We start from the raw sequence: 26,151 nt of genomic DNA, 5'->3' as shown, positions 1-26,151 counted from the left end.
GTGGAATGAGACCAGGAAGATTGATCATGATTGTGTTGTAGTTTTACAATGTGTGTCTTTTCTCCAAGTTTCTTTTTCTTCACAGCTGATGTTAATACATCTGTTCCAGGAAATTTGTGTCTCAGTAAATCAAAATGTTTACTCTGGTTTTGGTTATTGAGATACTATGTTAACCATCATTACATTTTTTTGTAGACCTTAAAATTTAACGTTGGTATTAAGACCTCCATTAAAATGTTCAGTGATTATAAAGATTATAGTCCGTTTTTAATTTTTCAAGAAAGGCATGGAAATAAATAGGTATAATCTTAGGCTAGAGTTTTAGGTTATTAGCTCACCAAATCTTTGACTGAGATGGCAAATATAATTGCATTGTGGAGCTCAGTGTTTTTTCAAACTGTGAGGTGTGACCCATGAATGGGTCATGAAATCAATTTAGTGAATAGAGTCCCAATAAGCAAATGAAATGGATTAGCATAGAATAGAATAGAATAGAATAGAATAGAATAGAATAGAATAGAGATCGCATCACAAGAATGGGATATCTTTTGGGGAGGAAACTATTCTAAAATTAGATTATAATGATGATTGCACAATTCTGTGAATATACTAAAAATCACTGAGCTCTGTGCTTTAGATGGGTAAATTTTAGGGTGCATGAAATAGATCTCAATAAAACTGTTAAAAGGAGGGAACAAGTAAATATTGTTTCAAGAATATATTTCCCCCCAACATGTATTTGTGCACCAAGTTCTTTCATTACATGTATTTTGAAATCTGGGACATGATCAAAAAAGTTTGAGAGGTGCTGTTCCCATCTCACTGGCAAATGCGAACTTTATTACAGTCGCAATCATTGGTATGCAGGGGTACTTGTTTATCAGGCACCGAGATTTCAAAATGCAGTAGAAGCTTCTCAGCCAAAGCAGTAGCAAGGCTGCACTGACTGGCCTGCGACCTGTCTCCCACAGCGAGAGTCCTGTGAGGTCGGCTGCAGCAGTTCTGAAGGTGCCTATGAGGAGGAAGTCCTAGGTAAGCGGACACATGCAGTTATTACTGAAAATTATCCACTCTCGGAACCTGGGCTTAACGTCTATAGCTCACTCAGATCTGTCTATCTATCTATAATTCCATAATTTCAACTATGAAAGCCATTTTGATAGAGATTCAGTGAGACTCCTCTTTCAGAGCCAAGGAGGGGAACATAGCACATGAGTGATGTTTAGAACCTGATTTTGCCCTCGTTCAGTAGATGCAATCACTCCTATCAACGAGAGAGACAAATGTGAAGGAGCCAACTTGATGTCAGGCAATGCCACTGTTTTAATCAGGGGTGGGCAAACTTTTTGACTCGAGGGCCACAATGGGTTCTTAAACTGGACAGGAGGGCCGGAACAAAAGCATGGATGGAGTGTTTGTGTGAACTAATATAAATTCAAAGTAAAGGAGCGGAGGGGAGACCAAGAGAACCCTCTGCTCTTTTGGCTCCGCGGGCTGGATAGAACAGCCGAATGGGCCGGATCCGGCCCGCGGGCCGTAGTTTGCCCATGGCTGGTTTTAATGAACTGAGACTATAGGAATTTTTAAATGTAATGTTCAGTGAATTATTCAGCTAGCAGTTATTCAATAAAGCACCTCCCAGAAGCATGGCTCCCTACAAGACTCTAGGACATTTACATGACGTACAGAAGCTGGTCCAGACGTCAGTTCTTGCTGGTTTTGTTGCTTATTTGGGCCTGGAGCTGAAAAACAACTGAGGCCTTGATGTTATCTCTAGGGAGGAAAGAGTCAGGAGGTCCAAATCTCATGACCAGTGATATGCTAGGGGAGGAAAAGTCACCCTGGGGGCAAGGCCCCACCCTGCCATTGATTGACCAGCTAGGCACCTGGGGCTTTCCACCTCCGTGACCTTCTGTACCTGGCCCCTCATCCTCGCTCTGCTCACGTCTGTCTAACTGCCTACAGCAGAACTACTAGCTGGAGGTAATTCATGCTATAAACAATGGATTGCACTACGTTCCTATCGTTGATATCATATCTTTGTGATGCTGGGCTGTAAAAACAAGTACCATGAGAAACTCAACATGGGACAAGAAACGAGATGGTGGTACCCAATCTGATTACAATATTAAAGACATTGTACAGTCCCCCAGAAGCACACAGATCCCATTAGTTAGCAATCATTTTAAGGATGAAACAAATGTATTATTTTGTCTTTAAGTGTATGTGCTATTTTTTCAAATCCATTAAGTTGATAGAGCATGCATACTTATGTTATAATAATAAATGGAACTGTTAGACTATTCTTTTGGTCCAGAGAATCTTAAAAAAATTACTGAGAAACTAAAGATTTCAGAACTGAGAAAGTTTGGAAAACTGATTTACATCCCATTTTAATATTCTGAAATTATACCACCCACTTAATTATACAATTTGGTTAGAATGCCAGTATAATTAGTGCTTTATTTTAAATTTCTCACTGGCTTTGCATCAGTGTCTGTACCACTGATAGATAAGATGTATGCAGTCTAAATAAAGGCATTTGTGCTTACAACCATATCCTTAGTTTGTTACAACAAATCGTATTGCCCAGGCACCTAACACCTTGTTTGTCTTGAGCACATGATCCAGTTACCTGTTGGTCTGCTATCTTATTCTGTTTGAGATACCCTCCATGCCCCTTTTCCACATGGCAGGAATGATAGTAACCAATAATATATTGAAATATGAATAGCTATCATTTATTAGGCATTTATGAGTCAGGTTTTGTTCTAAGTACTTTATAGGTATTAGCTCTTTTTCTTTTTTCCTTGGAGATATAAGTATTATCATTGGCCTCATTTACAGATGAGAAAAATGAGGCACAAGTATAAATACCTGCTTGGGGTTGCTTGGGGCTGTACAGCTGGAGAGGGATGTAATTTGAATTGTAACCCAGTTATCTCATTCCAGAGCCTTCTGGGCTGTGTACTGTATTAAAACAAGTATATAGCTCAGTTTAGCTTCTCTTTCCCATTTGGTTCACTCCTGTCTTGCTATTTTAGAATAAACCTACTTTACCTCTGTTTCACCACAGCTTTGAAACAAATGTCTTTTTAAAGCTATGAAATATACATTTACTTGTATGTGTAAAACTCTGGTCCCTTCTACCCGGAAAAGTAAAAGTGTTTAAGAGGATGTGGAGAAACTGCACACTGTTGGTGGGAATGTTGGCGCATGGTGAATGAAATCTTGTTTTCCACCCAGAAAATGTAGACCTCCCCACTGCGCCCTTTGCTTCTTCCATTGGGAACCAAAGTGTGACATTGCGATGGAAGTCTGCCAACGTCTCTGGAATAAAATACATCATTCAGTGGAAATATGCACAACATCCGGGGAGCTGGACTTACACTGAGGTATGGAAAGCTGCCCATGTACGTAAGCAGTCTTTTCCCCCAAGTTAGTAAAAGTGCCAAATTACTACATGTAACCTATAACAACAAAAGCATAATATGCTAATTAGACCAGATGACCTTCCGGACGAACCCGGGGCTGCAAGGGAAGCCCGGGTCCTGGGTGCCAGAGGGAAGCCGGTGCTGGCTGCTGGGGGAAGGAAGGCCTACCTTGCACGAATTTTGTGCATTGGGCCTCTAGTTACAGGGATAAAGACCATCTGGGGAAGAGTCAAACATAAAATGAGTGGTTTGGATTAACATGTTACTGCTAAACCCTTTTATTTTTTAGGGAAATATACTAGACATACATATTATTCCTTCAGCACAGCATCCTATAACCAACTACTCATACTATTGGTCATTATCTGCCCATCCCACTTAAAATGATTCTAACAAGGATAAAGGGCAGGAAGGTATCAGAACTGGCCCTTTTAGGAAGGCATGAGACAGTTCAGAGAAAAATATCCCTAAGACACCAAGTATACAGGGTGTCCCCCAAAATGCATACATACTTTAACAGCTTAAATAGCTCAATTGATGTTTCTTTCTTTTCAGATTTAACCCATTGGAATTCATAATGGGTTCAAAGTATGTATACATTCTTTTGCGACACCCTGTATCGACTTGAACAATTAAAGTAAAGCTTTGTGGTAAATACCATATAATTGAATCCATAATTTGGCAGTTTTGAAGCAGGAAAAAGTTTCTATATGACTTTCACAGGCTGATGTCTGGATGGCTCAGCTCCAAGCTCCAGACCTTCATTTCATCTGGCCTGGGAGGTGCCAAGTCCCCTACATCCAAACCTTCTCCACATTCATCTGTGCTCTGCGTCACGTGGAGGTGGTGATTCTACAAGTGCTGACGGTTGATCTCTCGTTGATCCAGGCTGTGTCCAAACTGTCCTATGTGGTCGAGCCCCTGCATCCCTTCACTGAGTATATTTTTCGAGTGGTTTGGATCTTCACAGGCCGGCTGCAGCTGTCTTCTCCCCCAAGCCCCAGTTACAGGACTCACCCTCATGGAGGTATGGCGTGTCCTTATTGCTTATGAAATAGATTATCCTAAAGCTTTCGTTTAATGTGTTTTTATTTTAAACAATGAAATAAATCTGTGCCATCATTAATTGATCCATTCAACAAGTGAATGGATCAATTAATGATGGCATAGATTTATTTATGGTAGTATTCTAGATGCTCACCATACCTCTGTGATCGAAGCAAAAACCCCTGCTCTTGTGGGGTTCACGTTTTGGTGGAATAGAAATGAAGCAGTAAACATAATAAATAAGGAAAGCATATCGTAGGTGGGAAGGCGCCGTGCACCCTGTCAGAGGAGTGTTTTGAATATGATCACTGTCCTTTAGGACAGTGATCAGCAAACTCATTAGTCAACAGAGCCAAATATCAACAGTACGATTGAAATTTATTTTGAGAGCCAAATTTTTTAAACTTAAACTTCTTCTAATGCCACTTCTTCAAAATAGAAGAGCCACACTCAAGGGGCCAAAGAGCCGCATGTGGCTCGAGAGCCGCAGTTTGCCGACCACGGCTTTAGGGGATTGGAAATGGGGGGTTGAGGGTAAGGAGAGTCGGGTTGCAGTATAAATAAGATGGCCAGAGCAAGGCTCAATAAGCAGTTAGGAATTATGGGAGGTTTTAAAGCAGAAGAGCAATTGTTTCACATGCCCCCCAGAAAGATAATTTTGGCAACTTCACATGGAATGGATTGAGGGAATGAGAGAGATTGGCAAGTAGAGAGACCAGCTGGAAGGTCACAATAATACATTTATACTACATTTATCAGAGATAGCTAAAAGAAATACTACATATATTGGAGCATTTTCTGATTTCTTCTTTTGAAGATGTGACTTTCACATCAGGAAAAGGATGCAAGCCTCGAGCCTTTTAGGGAGGCGAATTCCTGGGGCCGACATTCAGGGAGAGCTGCCTGGTGCCCTCAGCCTCAGAGGTCGCTGAGGGAACCTGCGCGGACTGACTCCAGGCCAGATGTTAGCTGTCCTACCCCTCCGTTCGGAGATGCAGCTGTGCGCAGAGACCCTCTGACGGAACTAGGCCTTGCACCTAAGGAAGGACAGCTGATGAATCTGATTTGGGCATTTCCCCCTCCCTGACTAGGGTCCTCTTCTTGCTTGTAAGTGTGGCCACCTCTGCGGGTTGTTTCCTGACCGTTCCCTCAGGTCAGACACTGAACTAGGACCATGTTTGCGATGTTGCAGGTCGGAGTAGAATACGTGCATCTGTCTTTGTTCAGAAAAATGCCTGATGTGCTTCAACTGTGCTGGATCATTTTCCAGTGCTGGAGAGACACCACGGTTGTCAAATAAAAATAATGAAAAACACAAATTTTGCTTTCCATTTCTGGGCCTTTCTCCAGGATATGCCCTCCGGGTGTCCCAGACCCTGTACGGATGGCCTTTCCACGGATAGCATCTCATGCTTCAATTCTCCCTCACTTTTCTAGCCACATCAAAGCATATGAAGTTACCTGTTTTGTGTTCCATTGCTGCGTGGTCCTATTCCCTGTTAGCTATGGAAAATATATGACTTTAAGGCGGTATAACTGCCTTGTAATTAGGGCCCTTATGTAGATAGTTTCTTAACCAACAAGAATGGTTTGGGGCAAGGATTACCTTGCCTAATCTGACCAGTCTTTCAGGGAGGGCTTTTGTGGGGAGATTTGAACAATAATCACACCACGTAGGTGGGATCGAACTCGCTTGAAGTAGAGCAGATTATATCTGGCCTTAACCCTAATGAGTTAGGCTTTTTGACATAATTCCCACGTCCTTCTTCACCACAGTGACTGAGTGCACGGAGCAGCAGAGTGATGCAGGGATGTTTGTGTTTGCCGAAGATCAGTCTGAGAGTTGGGGAGGAATTGTATCAGAGAAAGGCTGAGAGGTCAATAAAGGCCTTTTTATTTTATTTATTTATTTATTTTAAACTCTGTTTTTATTGTTGACACTATTACCGACGTCACCCTCCCCTGCCCCCCTCTGCCAGTCCAGTGTGAGGGCTGAACTGCCTAATTTCTCCCAACTCTAATAAATCAAGGGTGATATAGAGCATTTGCCAGAAGTGTTCAGAGGGAAAGAGGCTACTAAAGAGCAAAGGGACATTCAAGTGCAACTTTTTATGGACAGAGGGAGTAAAACATGTGGTTTCAGGGTGGGAGGTATGAGAAGTAGGTGGAGACGTAAACGGAAGACAGGCTGTTAAATCATTTATTTTCCTTTCTGTTCTTTGCCACTTAGGTAGCTTCTGAAGTCTACGATGCTTAATTAATTAATGCATGCTTCTTTAATTCTTTGCAAGGGAAGGAGTGTAGCTAACGTGCAGTCAACCTGGATTCCAAGGGACCCTGGGAGCGGGGAAGGAAGGTATAGTCTGGGTCATCAGGTGAAGCAGACTGTTCTAGCTCAGGCTTATCTGAACCCATATCTTCAGCTGGAACTGGTCAGGCAGAGCACTCCAAGGGAGTGAAAAGGCCCCAGGACTTAATTCTTTCAACTCATGCTAATCATTGACTCAGTTTTGTTCCCGGATTCTTTTCTCCTTCCCAACTTGGTTCCGCCTCACATTCAGCTCTTTTAAGTCTCTGGAGATTTTTTTTTGACAACTTTTTTTCTAGAATACTTATCCTATCTGTATACGTCCACATTTAAGTCTAGTTCATAAGTTAGAAGTGGGGAAAATAACATTTGAAAGAGTCCCTTAGGAAAACAGCTAAGGGCTAAGACTTAGGGATCAAGAGTTGCAGCTCACAGATATCTTACCACCTTCTGTCTATCACTTATTTAGAATATTGATTCAAGTACTTCACTTATGTTACCTTTTCAAGAAAACAGGACATTGTTTTCTATCCTCTTTAAAAACATAAGCCCTGTACATGTTTCTGCTTACTGTGTCACCATTATCTCTTCTAGTTCCTGAAACTGCTCCTTTCATTAGAAATATTGAGAGCTCAAGTCCTGACACCGTGGAAGTCAGTTGGGCTCCACCCCAATTCCCAGGCGGACCTATTTTGGGTTATAACTTAAGGCTGATCAGCAAATATCACAAATTACATTCAGGAACACAGAGAACCAGTTTCCAGTTTTACTCTACTCTGCCAAATACCACCTACAGGTAAGAATTAAGTGGTGCAAGGAAAATGTAACCAGCATGGCTGTAGGCATAATTATTATTTAAGCAACATCGTTTAAATGTATTTTGAGAAGTCCAATTGTTGGGATGAAGTTGTGTTTTTCCTCAAGTTTGCATGCTTACTAGATCACACATCTTAAACAGAAACATTCTCAAGTATTTCTGTTATATTCAGAGGATCCTTATAAATATGGGCTAATAAAAGACATCATAAATACCATGACTACCATTTCTTCATTTAATTCAACATAAAACAGTAAGGAGGTGAAATTCTGTTAATGGTATTTTGTATTAACTGTTAGGGGTTATTATTTTATTATTGTTAGCTTTTCTAGCATTTACTAAGTCCCTCTAAATTAGGGTAAGAATGGGGTCATGCAGATAGCAGAGTTCAGTTTTTGACCTCTGTGACCCTGAACTGTTCTATGGGAAATGCAAACAAGGATGTGATTGATGGCCATTTAGTGCCCAGCACTGGCACCAAGTAACTAGATACATGCATTGTCACATTGCCCTTTAAATAGAAACATTATTGCTCCTTCTATTTTTATCTCCCGTTCACACCATGCCATGTAAAACACATCTCTCCAAATTGTTTTTGGAACAGGTTTTCTATTGCAGCAGTCAATGCAGTTGGTGAGGGGCCAGAAGCAGAATCTAGTATTACCACCCCATCCCCAGCAGGTATGGCCCAGTGCTGCTCTTCTGTTACACAGAACTTGAGGGGGTGGCCAGGGTGGGTCCGGCTCTCAGAGGTCCTGAGTCATCTGGTGTTCCTCCAGACCCCCCTCTTCTGCCCAGATGGACACTGTCTTTATGGTACTTGGAAAGCTTTCGATTTGATGTATAGAAGTAAGTTGTTACATGGAAAGGTTTCACATTAGAATTTAGGAATTTAAAGAGTAAAATCAGAAAATTTAGGGATAAAAAAAATGGCCTCAAGCAAATCCTTGGTTTCAGGTAAAATCACTAGTGAGTGTAACATTACACACTTAGGGGTAATACATAATCTTTCTGCCTCAACCCCCATTTTATATTGTGCATCATTGTCATTTAATACATAGCAGATATCTTTTCTCCCAGTCTCCTTAAGTTTTCAAATATATCTAGATTTAATAATCTCCATTTTACCACTCTGAATATCCAATCTATCAAATTAGCTTTTGTTATTATTTTATAAGTACCTTTTTTTGGGGGGCCTTTGGCATTTTATTTTTTATTTATTTATTTAAAAATATATATTATTGTTTTCAGAGAGGAAGGAAGAGGGAGAGTGAGATAGAAACATCAATGATGAGAGAGAATCATTGACCGGCTGCCTCTTGCCCGCAACCCGAGCATGTGCCCTTGACTGGAATCAAACCCAGGACCCTTCAGTACACAGACTGACGCTCTATCTACTGGGCCAAACCAGCTAGGGTGGCCTTTGGCATTTTAACAATTGCCTAGAGAGACTGAATACTTATTGCATGATGGCTAGGTGAGCAAAACAATAAATGAAAATGCTTTCTAAGAAGCACCGGAAATATTTGGAGGAATCTAGTATAATAGTTTTGAATAACACACAAAGATCCAGAATTCTAGGAGTCTTAGTCTATTTTCACTAGAGCCCCTTACCTAATTGCACACACGTATGCCCATGGGTATTGAATGTCACCTGTCACCAGCCTTTGTTTTCTTGGGCTGTTATGAGACTCTAGGAAAGGAGAGGTATTTTGGCTATGCAAAAACCATGTCCAAAGGGCAAGTTAAATATAGAGCAGGCTTAAGCTTGTCATTACTGTGATTATTGCATAACATTTATTAATTGCCCTAAGAGTGTTCACCAGCACACACTTCATCAGTCTCCAATAGAATAGGACCTCAAGCAGAGTTCTGCTGTCCTCAAATTTCCTTCCTCCAAGGACTTTCCTCCTGCCTCAGGGAGAGATATTGAAGACAATAGGAAGACAGCCAATGCCTGTGTGTGTGTATGTGTGTGTGTGTGTGTGTGTGTGTGTGTGTGTACACGCTCGCTGTGTAACACCCACTCTGGCCTGCGCTGGACCACCTCCATCAAGCAGTCAAATTCTTATGGCTGACCCTAATGAGCTGAACCTCTCTTGTGGCAAGGCTGTTGAGAATGGCGATACTCCATGTCATGTTATTTTGAGGGCACTTAGGGGCACATACACATGCAACCCACTTGGTTGACACTGTACTTGCTATCCCTATCATAGAATAATGTGATATACACCACAGTTGAAATGCCCCAGTGCCTTCAGAGGAAATCTAACCAGCCTCTTTCAAATGCTCGTCCCCTTGCTTTGGAGGGTGGCATTGATCTGCTCGTGTCGATGTGTATATGGTTGGGGTTGTCTCTGTAAATCGTGTTGTCATTTTAGTTCAAGAAGAGGAACAGTGGCTCTTTTTAACCAGAAAATCTTCTCTAAGAAAGAGATCTTTAAAACACCTAGTAGATGAAGCACAGTGCCTTCAGTCAGATGCTGCACACCATAACATTACAGGTCAGTATAGTAGAGAGAAATATTTCCTTCATGTGAAAAGAAAGATCCAGTAAATGAATCTTTACTGATTTCTCTTTTAATCTCTTCATGAAAAATGAACTAAATTACCTTTTATGTAAGTTTTTTGTCCGGTGCTATAAAATAACGCACGTGCATTTGCATGGTCTTCTAGGAATATCAGTTCATGTCCAGCGGCAAGTTGTTTATTTCTCTGAAGGGACTCTCATATGGGTCAAGGAGGCTTCCAACATGTCTGATGTGTCTGACCTGAGAATTGTTTACAGAGGTTCAGGAGTGATTACTTCCATCTCCATCGACTGGCTTTATCAGAGAATGTATTTCATCATGGATGAACTGGTTAGTCTGAGAGTTTAAAGTGAATAAGCAGATACTGATATTCATATGTATATTAGGTGTGTTTACAAGTAAACATGATTTTTCATTAAATAAGTATTCATTGATTATTTACTACTAGAGGGCTGGTGCAAGAATTTGTGCATGGGTGGGGTCCAGCTGGCCTGCCCCAATGGGGATCCATTGGGCCGGTGGGGATGGGGGAGGTGAGGGGAGGAGGGGCTGCAGGCAGTTGGCCAGTGAGGAGATAATTTGCATATTAGCCTGTTATTATATAGGATGTTTTAGACACTAGGTTAACAATGAATCATAGATCTGCTCTATAGGAGGGTCTATACCTAGTATTAGTCCTTCATGTGAATCATCTTTATTGGTGATTTTTCAGAGCCATGAGTTTATGCTAATGATAATTCAACTTTCATAAGATAGAGGTGGTACTTGTATTATAATTAGGTAGGACTGCCCATCATGGTCAAAATCAGCTGCAAGCACTTTGAATTATATAATAACCAGGGTTGACTTTACATCTCTGAAAACCAGTATTACTGAAATCTTTGAGAAGACACAGTCTTGAGGTGTTTCAAGTTTCCTTCTTTGAAGGGGACAGGCTTATCACAGTCACTATGGCTGGAAGTCCATAAGCTTGGGTCAGCCTAAGTATTACAAATAGTTGAGTGCCTACCAAAGAAAATAGGCACTTGTATTTCATTGATGTCAATAGGATATGAACTCATTAGGACTTAGGATTTAAAATGGAGTTTTAGGGCATTTTCATGTTTTCAAAAAGTGCTCAGTGAGCAGCACATTTCTAAGCACAGAACAGATGCCCAAGAAGTACTTGTTGGCCAAATTGAATCTAGACAGACACTAATCCTACTGCTGGAATTTTGATTCTCTAGGTATATGTTTGTGATTTAGAGAACTGCTCAAACATTGAGGAAATTACTCCTTCCTCAATTATTGCTCCTCAAAAAATTGTGGCTGATTCATACAATGGGTAAGTGGATTAGTCTTAGAAATAGGAATTCTTCAATGGGTAAGAAACTTGGGGAAACTTGCTTAATAATGAAACATTGTCATCTCAGAAGAGCCAATCTATGTATCTTAGCTCAAATTTAAATAAATCCAGATAATGTTTTCATTCTATAGAGGCAGGCGGGAATTTCTTTCAAACTGGATCCATAACTTCTCTAGTTAAGAGTTTTCCCTTTCTCATTCACAGTAAAATATGGGCATATGGGAAAGACCTCTCATCTGGGACTCAGGGACGCGGGTTCTAGTACTGTCACTATTTTATGGCCCAACCTGGGTCTCATTGCCCCCCTCAATGCTCCCCGAAAGAAGCCCTTCCATTTCCTCTTTTCATTGCACTCGTTCTTTTGCTGGACAACTCAGCATCAGTTCATTTCTCTGGTCTGGTTCTTAAACCTATGAAGAGGCTGATTGATCAGAATGCTGCCAGCATCCACCTTAGGAGACAAGAATTGATGGTTAACGACAAGTAAAACTTTTCCATTACAAATAACTATTTTTCCCTTCACTACAAATGGAATGGACACATTTTAGCTCAGGTGTGCTGCTATATTGCAGTAGGACCTCAAACAAGTAACTTCATGCCTGTGACCTTTATTTTATCAAATGTGCAGGATGAACACATAGAAAGTTATCGTGTAATTTATTTCTTAACTATGGCCAGATAATTATAGGTTAGTAACTAATAAGCAAGGCCAATGTTTGTAAGATTACTAGTAAACGTTTTTCTTTCCTGTAGGGATAAAATTATTTTCACTTTTTAAAAAGTCCATTGTTCTCAAATTAAACTTCATGAATAAAAGATTGCTCAATATTGATTTAAAATCAAGCCTTTCTATTCATATTAATTAATGATTTCCTAGATATTTATTTTAAAATCTTAGGTTTGACAGAATCACTGAATTACAGGAAAAAATTTAAAAACCCTGTGATGTAAGGCAGGTCCTTTGGACTCTCTGAATATTATTTTCCTCATTTGTAAAAGTCTAAAATCCTATTAAGTGTACCTTTGTTGCTGGCAGTTACACAAAAGGACTCATTCTGAGAATAATGAACTTCACCCACTAAATCAAACCCTCAAAATGCATCTCAGTAAGGTCTTCGGTGGCTCTTTTTTTCAATAAATAAAAGATTGATTTCTGCTTAGATTTTGAAATGTGACTAGAAATAATAATGATAATTAATAGTTATTAGACACTTAATATGTGGTTTTAAGTGAATTACTTCAACAATCCATTTAATCCTTGTTCAACACTATGATGTAGGTGCTTTTAATATCCTAAGTTTATAAATAGCAAAGCAAAGAAGAGGTTGACTTAGTAATTGCCCAAGATCACACAGCTATTTTGGGATGACACCAGTACGTGACTTCCTACTCTGAGGCCTTCTTCTAATCATCTCCCCGTACAGTGGTAGACTTGTTTTTTTTTTTGTTGTTTTTTTTTAAATATATTTTATTGATATTTCACAGAAAGGAAGGGAGAGGGATAGAAAGCTAGAAACATCGATGAGAGAGAAACATCGATAAGCTGCCTCCTGCACACCTCCCACTGGGGATGTGCCCGCAACCAAGGTACATGCCCTTGACCGGAATCGAACCCGGGACCTTTCAGTCTGCAGGCCGACGCTCTATCCACTGAGCCAAACCGGTTTCAGCAGTGGTAGACTTTCTGTAAAAACCAGTTGTAACTTTTAGCAACACTTAGGGAATGTTCCCAAAGCACTCCAGATGTGGGAAAAAGTTGATTCTCCTGCTATTAAAGAAGGTTTCCTTTATGCTGTCATTTTGCACCATTGAATTATAACCTCACTGAGTTTGTACCTGCTATAAAGCTCTTCCTTTCTCCCCTCATCCCTGCCTCATCCCCCTTTCCCCTCTATATTCTACCTCCCACACCCCAGCTCTCCTCTCCTTTCTTTTCTTTTTCTTTCCCCTCCCACGTGGCGATGAGCATTAGAAACCTGCACTCCCCCCTGCTTCAGTATAAGAATTGTAATCTGCCCCATAACTTTTTCCTTCTATCTACTCTGAAATTCCTTAACCAGTGGTCGGCAAACTCATTAGTCAACAGAGCCAAATATCAACAGTACAACGATGAAATTTCTTTTGAGAGCCAAATTTTTTAAACTTAAACTTCTTCTAACGCCACTTCTTCAAAATAGACTCGCCCAGGCCGTGGTATTTTATGGAAGAGCCACACTCAAGGGGCCAAAGATCCACATGTGGCTCACGAGCCGCAGTTTGCCGACCACTGCCTTAACAATTTGAATTTGGGGAACAAAGCAGGAAGTTAGGAGCCAAGGTGTTTCTGCTTTTTTTTTTTTTTTAAATATTTTTATTGATTTCAGAGAGGAAAGGGAGAGGGAAGGAGAGAGAGAGAGAGAGAGAGAGAGAGAGAGAGAGAGAGAGAGAGAGAGAGAGAGACATTAATGATGAGAGAATCATCGATCAGCTGCCTCCTGCACGGCCCCCACTGGGGACCAAGCCCACAACTCGGGCATGTGCCCTTGACCGGAATCGAACTGGGGACCCTTCAGTCCACAGGCTAATGCTCTATCCACTGAGCCAAACCGGCCAGGGCGGTGTTTCTGCTTTTTGCCTGCCACAGTCTTCACTGATAAAGAGCGTAGGTTCATATCTCAGCATGGGGTTTATATCTCAGGATAAGGCTCTAGCACAGGAGTCCTGAGCATATTGGTAACGGTTTGGAATAGCCATCCGGAGAACAAGAGTGGGATGGAATAGGACGAGGACAATGATTTGACGGTTGTAGCTTCGAACCCTGCCAATCCACAGGTTTGTGATAAGAAAGAATTACTAAGCAAAAGTCTATCTGTCTCCATGAACACAAATCTGAAATTGGCTACATTCAAATTAATAGTTTTATGTTTTAGTTAATATCCTGACAGGTTTGATTATCAATGAAGTATTTTAGCAAAATAAGGCGTTTCTTTTTTCATTATTACAAATTCACCTGCACAACTCCCTCCATGTTTGGTTTCAAATTATATGAATTTTCAAAATTCCTCCATTGGCTTCTTTTCTTCTGCTTACTGGGTGGCCCTGCTCCCTTTTGCGGTATTTCTTCATGAGTTGTAAAATGGTAGCCCCATTGCTGCAATTGTAAATATTTTTAAAAGCGTAGTCTACTAAAAATGCAAAGTAGCTTCACTAAATATTTATCATAAACTAATAACTGAGGTTTTTTAAAAGAAGTGGTTGAAATGTTTTTGCTTTCTTCCATTTTCTCATTTACAATGCATGGGAAAGTTTATTGACAGAATTAGACTTAAAAAGTTGTGGGTTTGGGAGAAAAGTTTTTTATAATAAATAACATGTTTAGCTGTATAACTTTTATATAATGTGCTTTCCTTTAAGAGTAAGTTCCATTAGAAAAATCCTTAAATCCTTTTTGCTTTTAAATTCTATGATTCTAAAAAGTCATGTATAGTGAGGATGCTAAGCATTATAAGTGAGGCTGAAATTTTTCAGTGTTCCAACTTCTAACTTAACTCAATAGAGCATATCTGTAGTAAATATCCTTACTCTTTTGCCCCTTGGGAAGCCCTGTACTTATTAACTCCGGAGATACACGATTCTGATTGCACAATTGGATAAAGCAATGGGCTGGGGAGCTTACTCATCTACCTTTGCATTGAGTCAAACCAGGCTTCTTTTCTTCCCACGTCAGGTATGTCTTTTATCTCCTGAGAGATGGCATTTATAGAGTAGCTCTCCAGGTGCCACCTGGTCGGGACTCAGAAGCGATGCGTATTGTGGAGAGTTGCACATTAAAGGACTTTGCAGTAAAGCCACAGTCCAAGCGAATCATTTACTTCAACGACACCACCCAAGTCTTCATGTCAACATTTCTGGATGGCTCTGCTTCCCATCTTGTCCTCCCTCATGTCCCCTTTGCTGATGTGAAGAGCTTTGATTGTGAGAACAATCACTTCCTTGTCACCGATGGCAAGGCTGTTTTCCGGCAGGATGCTTTGTCTTTTAATGAGTTCATCGTGGGATGTGACCTGAGACACATAGAAGAGTTTGGGTTTGGTAACTTGGTCATGTTTAGCAGGTACACCCAGCCATACCCTCTGCCGGCCCGCCCGCAGCAGGTCTCTGTGCTCTTTGGATCCTACCAGGCCCTGGTTCAGTGGAAGCCTCCAGCCCTCGCCATAGGAGCCAGTGAGTGCCCTCTCCCCAGCGTGGTCATGGCCTCAGTGGAAGGAAAGGAAAGCTTGAACTGCTTGACATTGCCACTCAGTTTTGAGAGCTCATATGTGATGATTCACTCATCAATCAGAGTGCTACTTAGCTCAAAAAGGAGTTTTGACGCATTTAGTCGCATTTATTAGTTTTGCGTTGGGAGGCTGTCTATGTTTTTCATTTATATCCCAACAGAAGGGCTCAAAGGTTTATTGAGTGTCTACTAGGAGCCAGGCACCGACAAGCTAGTCTGAGTGAATATTAGCCAGGGGGTTAGGGCACTTGGGTTGAGGTTTTGTATCCGTCATAACCTTTAATTAATGTTAGCAACTCCCTAAAACTCTCCAAAGCTGAACTTCTACCTCTGGAGAGGCAGTTTGTGTGGTGGGTAAGTAGGTGGGCTCTAGAGCCAGCCCACATGGACTCAATTCTGGTCTTGCCATTTATTAGCAGAATGACCCTGGACAACTTGCTTAATCAGTTTTCACTTCTGGAAGATGGGGATATTAATTCTTTCTATGGGATTGTCATGTAGATTAAAGTAAGATGCATAAGTAGAAAACACTTAGAACAATACCTAGCACAGAGGTCAGCAAACTTTTTCTATAAATGAAGGACCAGCTATAAATATGTTCAGCTTTGTGGTTCATACGGTCTCTGATATAGCTATGCAGCGCTGTCTTTGTAGTGTAGAGACAGCCATAGGTAATATGTAAATGAGTACCTGGGCTGTGTTCCAGTACAACTTCATTTACAAAAACAGGAGTGGGCTAGATTTGGCCCCGGGACTGTAGTTTGCCAACCCCTAGCTGCCTAGGGCATTTAGCAAACATTGTCTATTTTCTCCTTTAAGACAAAGTCAACTATGCCTGTTTGCGGTATATCACACAGACAGCTGAAAATGAATAAGCAAATTTTGGGGGGTATTGTTGGGGCTCCTGGAAGAAAAGTGCTATGCAAGCACTAGAATTATGTTAGAGATTCACCACAAGCATTTGCTTATCAGGAGCCTGGTTCCACCTGGCGGTGCGAGAGAGCACCCCTCTGACAATTCTGTGCAGCCACGTGTCCTCTGATTTGTTGGGAATAATGACTCCATCAATAAGCACAATGAGTGGCATGGGTGGCATGGACACTGTTCTAGTTATACCGTCAAACTAACCCTGATGATTAGTGGGGCAGCAGGTATTACTGCCCAGTGACCCTTCCATTCAAGGTGAGGCTGGAGATGAATTTGCTCCTGACCCTTTGTCTGCCCTTGCTGATGTCATCCCGGCCAGTAATATTGGTTAACTCTTCTGATTAGGCCCTTCCTCCTGGCAGAACTGGACTTACGAGGTGAAAATATCAACCCAAGACTTCCCCGGAAACACTCGCGTTTTCTCTAACATCAGTGGGACCATGCTGAATGTCCCCGGGCTGCAGAGTGCCACACAATACGAGGTTTCCGTGAGAGCACGTTCTCCCAAGGGGCCAGGCCCGTGGTCAGAGCCCTCGGTGGGCACTACCCTGGTGCCAGGTGAGAAAACGTTCTTGATTTAGGGAGGGATTCTGACAAAAAAAGACTGATTCCCTGTGTTCCTTAAAATTAGTCACTCCCAGTGTAGTAAAGTTAGAATGAGGGTGTGATGACCTCTTGAGTATGTGTTTATCTGAGATTAGGAAAACACATAAAGCACTGGGTAACATTTTATGTGTCTGGCCTGATAGTTTAAACGTTCTAAAGGTAGTTTGTGGGAAATACATACTTTTCTTCTCCTTCATGACTTCCTTCTTTCTCATGGTTTATTAAGCAATAGCACTCCTTGAGCTCTGAAGGTCATGCGGAGAAAAGTTGAGGGGCTGCGAATTATGCTAAATATCATCCTCTTGGCAGAAAAAAAAAAGGAAAGATAATTGTACCATTTATACTGCAACTGTTAACACAGTTGCTTCTGGGTGCTCTGAATGGGAACATGGCAACCCATAGCCAAAGCAAAAAACAAACAAACAAAAAAACCAAATTCTGCCATGACCATGACATTGCTATAGAGGCAATATCACCACACATTTCTCTTCACATTCAATTTTAAATATTTACACAAAAATCTGAGAGTATGTTTAATATGATATATAATTCTATTAAGCAGACACAATTGCTCATACCCTTCCACAGTATTTTTTAGAATGTTGATATTCTTTTACTTTATAAAGAAAACCTTAAGATGTGTGTCTTAAAAAGTATGCTTTCTGTGATACTTCCTTCAGTTTGTGTTTGGGTTTTTTTACCCAATAGCTACAGAACCACCATTTATCATGGCTGTCAAAGAAGATGGGCTTTGGAGTAAACCATTAAATAGCTTTGGCCCAGGAAAATTCTTATCCTCTGATATAAAGAATGTGTCAGGTAAATGCCAAGTCCCTTTACACTTGAAATGACAGGTTTCTACTCATCAGACTTCCCAAGCTATTTGATAAATCAAAAAATCAAGCATTTTGGTATTAGGTCACTAGTGAAAGGGGGAAAAACTGACTGAACAAGCCACTTTCTTAAGTATTAAGAAAATGTTGGTTCTCAAGTAGGAATGTCTTTATTATTTCACAAAATGTGAGGTTAATTATTGGTTCATGCCCATTTCAGGAACGCTTTGATATATTTCTCATGTATTTTAATCTGTCAGTGTTGTCTCACAATAACAACCTATCTTGTTCCACTAAGACAGCTACGCTTCAGTAATTTACTATGAGTTGGCTATGAGACTGGAGCATGAAAAGGCTGCATGAAGATATAAACAAAGAATCAGAAAGCATTTCATGACAGAGGATTATTCAGTAGTGAGTGGACCATTTTGCCGGGAAGACATTAGAATGAAGAAAAGTCTTCATTCCAGGATGATATAATAGTGACCTTGCTGGAAGGTGGCATCTTCTATAACTGCCTAATTATCTGATCTATTTGCTTGGGCATTAAAAGCACAACAGCATTTCTGACCAACAAAGAAGTTGGGCTTAGGCGGTATTGTCTAATGGAAAGAATGCTTTGGAGTTGGCTTGAATCTTGGCTCCCCGTCTTCTCATGTGTGAGATCTCAGGCAGAATAGATAACGTCACTGAGTCTGAGGTTTGCCAAGTCAAAAAGGAGGATACTTCCTATTTCATAGTTCTGCTTTAAGGATTAAGTGAGACATGTAGAAGTGCCTGGGACAATGGTCAGGAAAGAGGAGATGCTTAATGAATATTAGTTCCTCTCTCTAGTTCCAGGGGTAAAGATTTTGAGGTAACATCATTGAAATATTCTTGACCAATCCCTGAAGTTCTAGTGACTCTCTATGTTAGCATATGCTATTAGATTCGGGTGCAAGTGTGATTTTTTGACTTGCTATGCTTATGTCAGCAAATATGAAAAAAAATGACTTTTACCATTTCACTTTGTTTTGAGACATGGATTGGTATAACAACAGACTCTACTACAGTGACATGAAAGGTGATGTTTACGTGTGGCTGCTGAATGGGACGAATGTCTCCAAGAATTATCACATACCCAACATTGCAGGAGCAGGGGCGTTAGCTTATGAGTGGCTGGGTCACTTTCTCTACTGGGCTGGAAAGACATATGTGGTAAGTTAAAGCCTGGCATTCCGGAAGCTAGAGCAATACCCACCCACTTCAGTGGCTTGAATGTTATTTTCATGATTTTTTTTTTCATATTAGTGTACCATCTATGCTATTATTTATAGAATATTTGTCTTTAAGTCTGCTCAATTTGTTATTAAAATGCATTTATGTGTGAAGGAAATTTTATATCTTTGGTGTACTATTTCCAACAATATCTTGAACTAAATATATTAAAATGTCCACTAGTGGGTCAGTGTCCTGGAGGAAGATAGCACACTCCAGCTAAGTGAAGGGACCATTTTCAAAGGCGTAGTCAGGGCTAAGGAAAACAAACAAAGGGTGGCCAAGCATGCCCTGGCCTAGCAAGTGTGGAAAGATATAACTACTTCCAGGCATAAAGGGCCAAAAGAAAGAAGGAGAAGAACCTGTGAGGACTGTAGGTTTAGGAGAGTTGCTGACATGAAACCCAATCACTGTCAAAATGCGTGGTCTGAGGGAATGAGTTCCCCAACCGCTCCTTCCTTCTGCCCTCCCATCTCCTGCCAGTGCTTCTGTTGGCTGAACCTCACTGGAAACCAGAGAACAAGGGAGTCCAGTGATGCAGTTCATAGATGTCAGCCTTCAGGGGGAAGAGGAGGGTGGAGAGGGTTGAGAGTGCACCTGGGGGCAACATGAAGACATCTTGCATATGTGTGGTGGTACACTTTGAAAGGAAAGATGGTTAGTGATGAGAACACTAGTCTGACAGATCAAGCAATATAGTACTGAGATTGTTTTCTAATCAGGAGTGTGCTATTGTACGCACTTTTATTCACTCAGCAATCATTTATCTATTACCAATAGGTTTAGAGCCTTGAGAATAGCATAGATGGGAATAAAAAGTAAATAGTAGACATGTCCCTGCTCTTTTTCTTAAAAAAAACAACACATAAACTTTATTGAGATATAATTGACAAGCCATAAAATTCACCCTTTTGTTATGTAAAATGGAGTGGTTTTTAATATGTTCAGTGTTGTGCAACCACCACCACTTGCCCCTGGTCTTTTAATGAGATAAAAATACATAAATGAAATAATAGAAGACACACACAAATTAATGTATTTAGAGGACAGCATTATCGTATAGTCTGAATTCATAAGTGCCAGTGACTTGTAGGCAGAGTTGATGGGGTTAATTAGAGATTTCTCCCTAAAATGGGTTAGTTGGAAAATAGTTTAGAAGGAGAAAGTGGAAGAATGGATGTGAAAATTGGCTTCAAGTATTTGCTCTGTCTCTTAAAAGGTGTTTGACTCCAGGAAAAATTACTTAACTTCTTTGAAACCAGTTTACTCTTGAAAAACTAGGGAACAGAAATCCTTAATAGGCTTACTGTGAGGGTTACAAGAGCTTATATTTTAAATATTGAAAAAATATATAGTGCTAGGCACATAATACATACTCACTAATAATGACAGTATTTAATGTTAGGAAAGTCTATTGATAGAAAGGAATCCAATATAATACATTCTTATCCAGCAATATCTTGACTGGATATGTGATTAGGAAGAGCAAGTATTTTAACTCAAAATAAATGTACATCCCTTCTCTTTAGGAACATGAAAAGTGATAAGCTTCATGAGGGCAGACACCATGAGTATTATGTTTACAAGGTTTAGTACATAGTGCCAATAAGTACTTATGGTTGAAAAAATGACTGGTAAATGCAGCAGTTTAATAATAATTGCAATAAACTATTCAGAAATCATGATGTCATTTAAAAATCATATGATTGTGTTTTATAGATACAAAGGCAGTCCGTGTTGACAGGACACACAGATATTGTGACGCATGTGAAGTTGTTGGTGAATGACATGGTGGTGGATTCCGTTGGTGGATATCTCTATTGGACCACACTCTACTCAGTTGAAAGCACCAGGCTAAATGGGGAAAGTTCCCTTATACTACAGGCACAGCCCTGGTTTTCTGGGAAAAAGGTGACCAATTATAATAAGATCTGATTATTTAATAATGCTGAGTAGTGCTATTGTATAGTTATGATAATACTATTTCTGCTTATTGTGTATAGTTAAGGTAGAATCTGAAAGGAAATACTGCTACAGTAAGATTTTGGTATAAGCAAAATTTCTCTTTCATTTTATTGTCATAATTGATTTAAATTTTTTAAAAGATGGAAATTTTTGGTAGTTTGCCTTATCTCAAATGGTCCACACTTAAAAGCATTTTAATTTCTGATTGTTTTTATAGTCTTAGAAATTCTGGGAGATATATTAGAGCTTGTTGGATGGTGATTAGGTGTTTTATTATTTTTTATTTTTTAAACTAGACACCCAGTACATGACCTTCGTGTCCTTGGGGAGGGGGTGTCCCTCAGCCAGGCCTGTGCCCTTTCACAGTCCGGGAGCCCTTGGGGGATGTCTGACTGACGCTCCCAGTGGGGAGCGGGCCTAAGCCACAGTCTGGCTTCCCTCTGCAGGAGGCGACTGGGCGGGCCATCAGGGGTCAGCACCGGCTGGCGAGCGGCAGGCCCCGCCCCCCACCACCGCAGCCCTGCTGGCCTCCCTTAGCGGGAGGTGACCAGAGGGCTGATCTGGGGATGGTGCTGGCTGTTGAGCAGCTGGCCCCTCCCTCCCCTCCCCCATCACCCTTCTGCGGCTGCTGGTTGCCGCCAAGCCCCCCGCCCCCCCCCATTGCTGTCCCCTCCCTCTGCCCGCTGGCATGCAACTTGGCTGGCCTGGTGCCGCCTGCTCGCCCCCCCCCCCCCCCCGCCCCCGCCACTGACCAGTCATTCAGCTGTTCAGTCGATTTGCTTATTATGCTTTTATTATATAGGGTATATTTTTATTGGCTTCAGAGAGAAAGGAAGAGGGAGAGAGAGAGAGAAACATCAATGATGAGAGAGAATCATTGATAGACTGCTTCCTGCACACCCCACAATGGGAATTGAGCCTGCAACCTGGGCATGTGCCCTGACCGGGAATCAAACCCTGACCTCCTAGTTCATAGGTCAATGCTCCACCACTGAGCTATATTGGGTGTCGAGTGCTCTAAAACCTGTCTGACCTCCAAACAAAATATTTGACTTCTCTGTGTGTGTTTCCTTTTCTGAATAATGGGAATATTAACTATTAGTCTACCTCTCAGGCTTGTTGCAAGGAATAAATGAGATAATTCATGGGAAGTAATGACAATAGTCCCAAACACATGGTAACTGCTTAATAGCTAACCTCTTATTATTGTGAGTCAGTCTAAATAACAATCTGATATAAGAATGTTTTTAAGACAAATATTAGTTTTACTTATGCAACTTCTAGAATCAGTGCCCATTGTTCTTACTCCTCTTTAACTACTCTCTATGTATTCATCTAAATTTCTAAATTTCTGAATTTCTCCTGATTGTAATAGTAATATATTTCTACTATAGGAAATTTAGAAATTACAAAAAAGCATGAAAAAGAAAGAGATCACTCACACTGTTTGTGCCTATGATATTTCTTAAATTTTTGAACATTTTAAAAGTTTGTTTTTTTTCTTTTGTCAATAGAGAGAAGTAAAATATACATAATACAGATATATCCGATCATTTATAAACAAAGAAACAAATTGTTGAGTCATTTGATCCTTAATTCCATCGGATATATGGATAATAATTTGTAAGACATTTAAAGGGACCTGAGTTGCATATACAGATTGGAACACAGATATTTAAAAGAAATAGAAATTTATACACATACCCAGAAATTAATCACTCCTGTCAAAAAATGAAATTTTGGAGCCACTTGAGTCTGAATACAAAGAAAGTATTCGTTTATGTCTCAATAAAAAATGTTAGGGGAGAGCACTTTTATTTTTGTGAAAATGTATTAAAGATAATATCTCAAGAGTAACCTCCTATCCCTGTATTATATTGTCAGTAACTTCTCCACTGCTCTGATCTAGCGGTTGGAGCTATTTCCACCGAGGAAAGCTCTGGAGTGGCCCTGCAGCTTTTCCATAAATGTGTAAATCATTAGATTTCTCAGCATGTTTGGTGAAAACTCCTTTCTTTAAATTCCTGCTTTAAGTCCTGTCCAAGGCTGGTTAGTGTGAATCCGTGTTCTGCTTTCATGGTGTGATGTCTTATCTATATGCCTCCATTCACGCTACTGGTTGTTAGCAGTACAGATACAGATAACAAACTGATGGTTGCCGGAGCGGATGAGGTGGGAGGATGGGTGGAAAGGGTGAAGGAAAATAAAAGGCACAAACTTCCAGTTATAGAACAAAAAGTTACAAGGATGTAATAATGCACAGTATAGGGAAAATAATACCATAATAGCTTTGTATGGTAACAGATGGTTACTAGACTTATTGTGATCACATCATAAGGTAGGTAAATGTCAGGTTACCATGTTGTACACCTGAAATGAATATAATATTGTATGTCAACCATACTTTAATAAAAACTAAACTTAAAAAGAGAGAAAATAGAGTTAATTTGTTATTTAGAAAACTCTAGTGCATCTCATTATAAATAATCAAGCAAGATTAACCTGATTTCATTTTAACTGAAAAACTAATCAATAATCTCTTTTAATCTGGCCAGTGTGGCTCAGTGGTTGAGTGTCGGCCTATGAACCAGGAGGTCACGGTTCAATTCCCAGTCAGGGCACATGCCTGGGCTGTGGGCTTGATCCCCAGTGTGGGGTGTGCAGGAGGCAGCCAATTGATGATTCTGTCATCATTGATATTTCTATCTCTCTCTCTCTCTCTCCTTTCTTCTCTGAAATCAATAAAAAATATATATATTTAAAATCTCTTTTAGCATGAAGCATGGACATGATTCAACTGCCAGAAGGTTGGGAGTTGCTAGAATTGTTTTTTACCTTTTGGGAAAAGAATAGGTTGAGTATTTTTGTTGTTGTTTTGGTTTTTGTTTTGTTTTTAAACAGAAAGCCGTGATTTATAAGAACATTGAAGGTTCTTACACTCATGTGCCTCAAGATTATGTCTTTGTAGTAGGCCTTGGGTAATGTAGCAAGTATTTTTAGTTCTAGGATACATTATTGTATTCCTTTTACATTTTTCACTGGCTCATCATTTTGGTTTATATGCTGCTGTGTCTTGCTAAAAATATAGTCACCAACTTTAATCCTATCTGATAGCTCTCCGTCTCCAGGCCTGCGATAGAGAGAATGCACTACTCTGAGGTCAGACTCCTGGCAATCTCAGCTTACTTGAAAAATGCCTATAAAGTCAAAGAAAGCAAAAAAGATCTCTTGGATTGTAACTTCTCTCTCACACAATCTATTTCGTAGGAGAAGCAGTCTTTCCTCAGGCCTTACTTAGACAGTTGGACATAAAATTAAGACAGGCTGGTACAAGAAGTCAAAGAAAGAGTAGTGAGAGGTTTTCAGATGTCAGCTGGAAATAGGACTTTATATATATCTGACTCTACCAATTATAAAGCATAAAAACCCTGTATTATATTTTTAAAATGTGTCAGGATGTTTCGGTTACAATGAACAGAAGATACAATTTAAAATGGTTTAAACCATTGGTTCTCTAAGTTGGTGACACATTGGAATTATCTGGGGAATTAGAGAACATCCAGGGGACTGGGTTTCATCTCCAGAGACCACACTTTAATAGGATGCAACCTGGAAATTGAGATGTTTAAAGAACTCCACACGTGATTCTAACGTGCAGCAATGCTCAAGAACAACTGATTTCAACAGCAATGAAATTCATTGGCTGATGTGGCTGAAGAGACCAAAGTTATGGCTTGCTTTGGGCAAGGCTTGACATGACACAGAGGCTCAAGTTCCCGATTCAGTAGGTCCTGGAATGTGGTTGAGCATTTGTCTTTACAAGTTCCCAGAAGATGCTGATGCTGATGGAGATAAGTATATAGAAGTAATAGTCCCTGCCTTTTGAAGATTTTTAGGAAACCAGTGCACTTATATCCAAATTACTATGTAATTTGGATATAAGTACTCATATAATTTTTATATTCAGTGAAAGGTAAAAAAAAAATCACTGAGTTTATTATTCCAAAGAGGATCTTAAGGAGAAATCTATAGCTTAAGTGTGACTTGTTCACAAAGGTATCCTTCAACTGTGTATTTGATCTGTTTTTTTTTTTTGTCTTATGTTCTATTTAGGTAATTGCTCTAACTTTAGACCTCAGTGATGGGCTCCTGTATTGGTTGGTTCAAGACAGTCAATGTATTCACCTGTACAGAGCTGTTCTTCGGGGGCAGGGGTAAGTGATAACCCTCGAAGGCAATCGATTGAGAAGAAGAGCATGACTTGCCCATCAGTTATAAATGATAACGCATGAGAATTTATTTTTCAATAAACAGTTACTAATTACCCACTCAGTTGCAGGCATTGTGCTTGTGGGGAAAGATAGGTTTGTAAACATGTAATTACAGTAGAATGTGGTGAACACTGTGATAGGGTATATAGAGAGAGCAGAAGACACTGTCAGGTGGGTGGAAGTGCACAAGGCAAACCAGAGACTGTCTTCACAGTGGAGTAGGTGTGGATAAATAGCCTTTTACTAGACCAGGCACTATGGCAATAGCACCAGTGAACATGCGTCTTTATAAGGTTCATAAGTCCCAGCTATGGTCCTCTGAGGTAGTTTTTGTTGTGTTTCCCCCCCCCCCCCCAAGGAGATATTGTGAAATTCTCAAAACAAGACTTCCATTTATTTTTATTTTAAATGTCATACTTTATAATTTTCTAAAGAGGGAAATGTCAACACTTTAACAAGATTTAGAGAAATCATTCTTAAAAAAAGATCAACCTCCGCTCTAAAAGATTGAGATTCATTAAGAGTTTTTACTGAGCACTAGGTAACTGGAGT

At 40.2% G+C, this 26,151-nt stretch overlaps 1 protein-coding gene across 2 annotated transcripts in view; it reads left to right on the top strand.

Annotated features, from left to right (window-relative positions):
* Positions 1-26,151, top strand: part of ROS1 (ROS proto-oncogene 1, receptor tyrosine kinase) — a gene marked incomplete at both ends in the record, with an annotated part of 95,175 nt that overhangs the window by 13,903 nt on the left and 55,121 nt on the right. For both annotated transcript variants that reach the window (XM_080663734.1, XM_080663733.1), the window contains 14 exons: positions 972-1,032; positions 3,247-3,395; positions 4,323-4,461; positions 7,384-7,585; positions 8,211-8,287; positions 9,988-10,110; positions 10,283-10,467; positions 11,364-11,461; positions 15,189-15,685; positions 17,013-17,225; positions 17,982-18,092; positions 19,125-19,303; positions 21,083-21,274; positions 25,442-25,542. In XM_080663734.1, the coding sequence (XP_080519860.1) occupies positions 972-1,032; positions 3,247-3,395; positions 4,323-4,461; positions 7,384-7,585; positions 8,211-8,287; positions 9,988-10,110; positions 10,283-10,467; positions 11,364-11,461; positions 15,189-15,685; positions 17,013-17,225; positions 17,982-18,092; positions 19,125-19,303; positions 21,083-21,274; positions 25,442-25,542 (2,327 nt within the window). The remainder of the gene's footprint in view (positions 1-971; positions 1,033-3,246; positions 3,396-4,322; positions 4,462-7,383; positions 7,586-8,210; positions 8,288-9,987; positions 10,111-10,282; positions 10,468-11,363; positions 11,462-15,188; positions 15,686-17,012; positions 17,226-17,981; positions 18,093-19,124; positions 19,304-21,082; positions 21,275-25,441; positions 25,543-26,151) is intronic.

This window comes from Plecotus auritus, assembly GCF_963455305.1.
Source record: "Plecotus auritus genome assembly, chromosome: 4".
NCBI classification, from domain to species: Eukaryota; Metazoa; Chordata; class Mammalia; order Chiroptera; family Vespertilionidae; genus Plecotus; species Plecotus auritus.
Note: the sequence above shows the minus strand (reverse complement) of the source record. Positions and strands in the feature narration are given on the sequence as shown.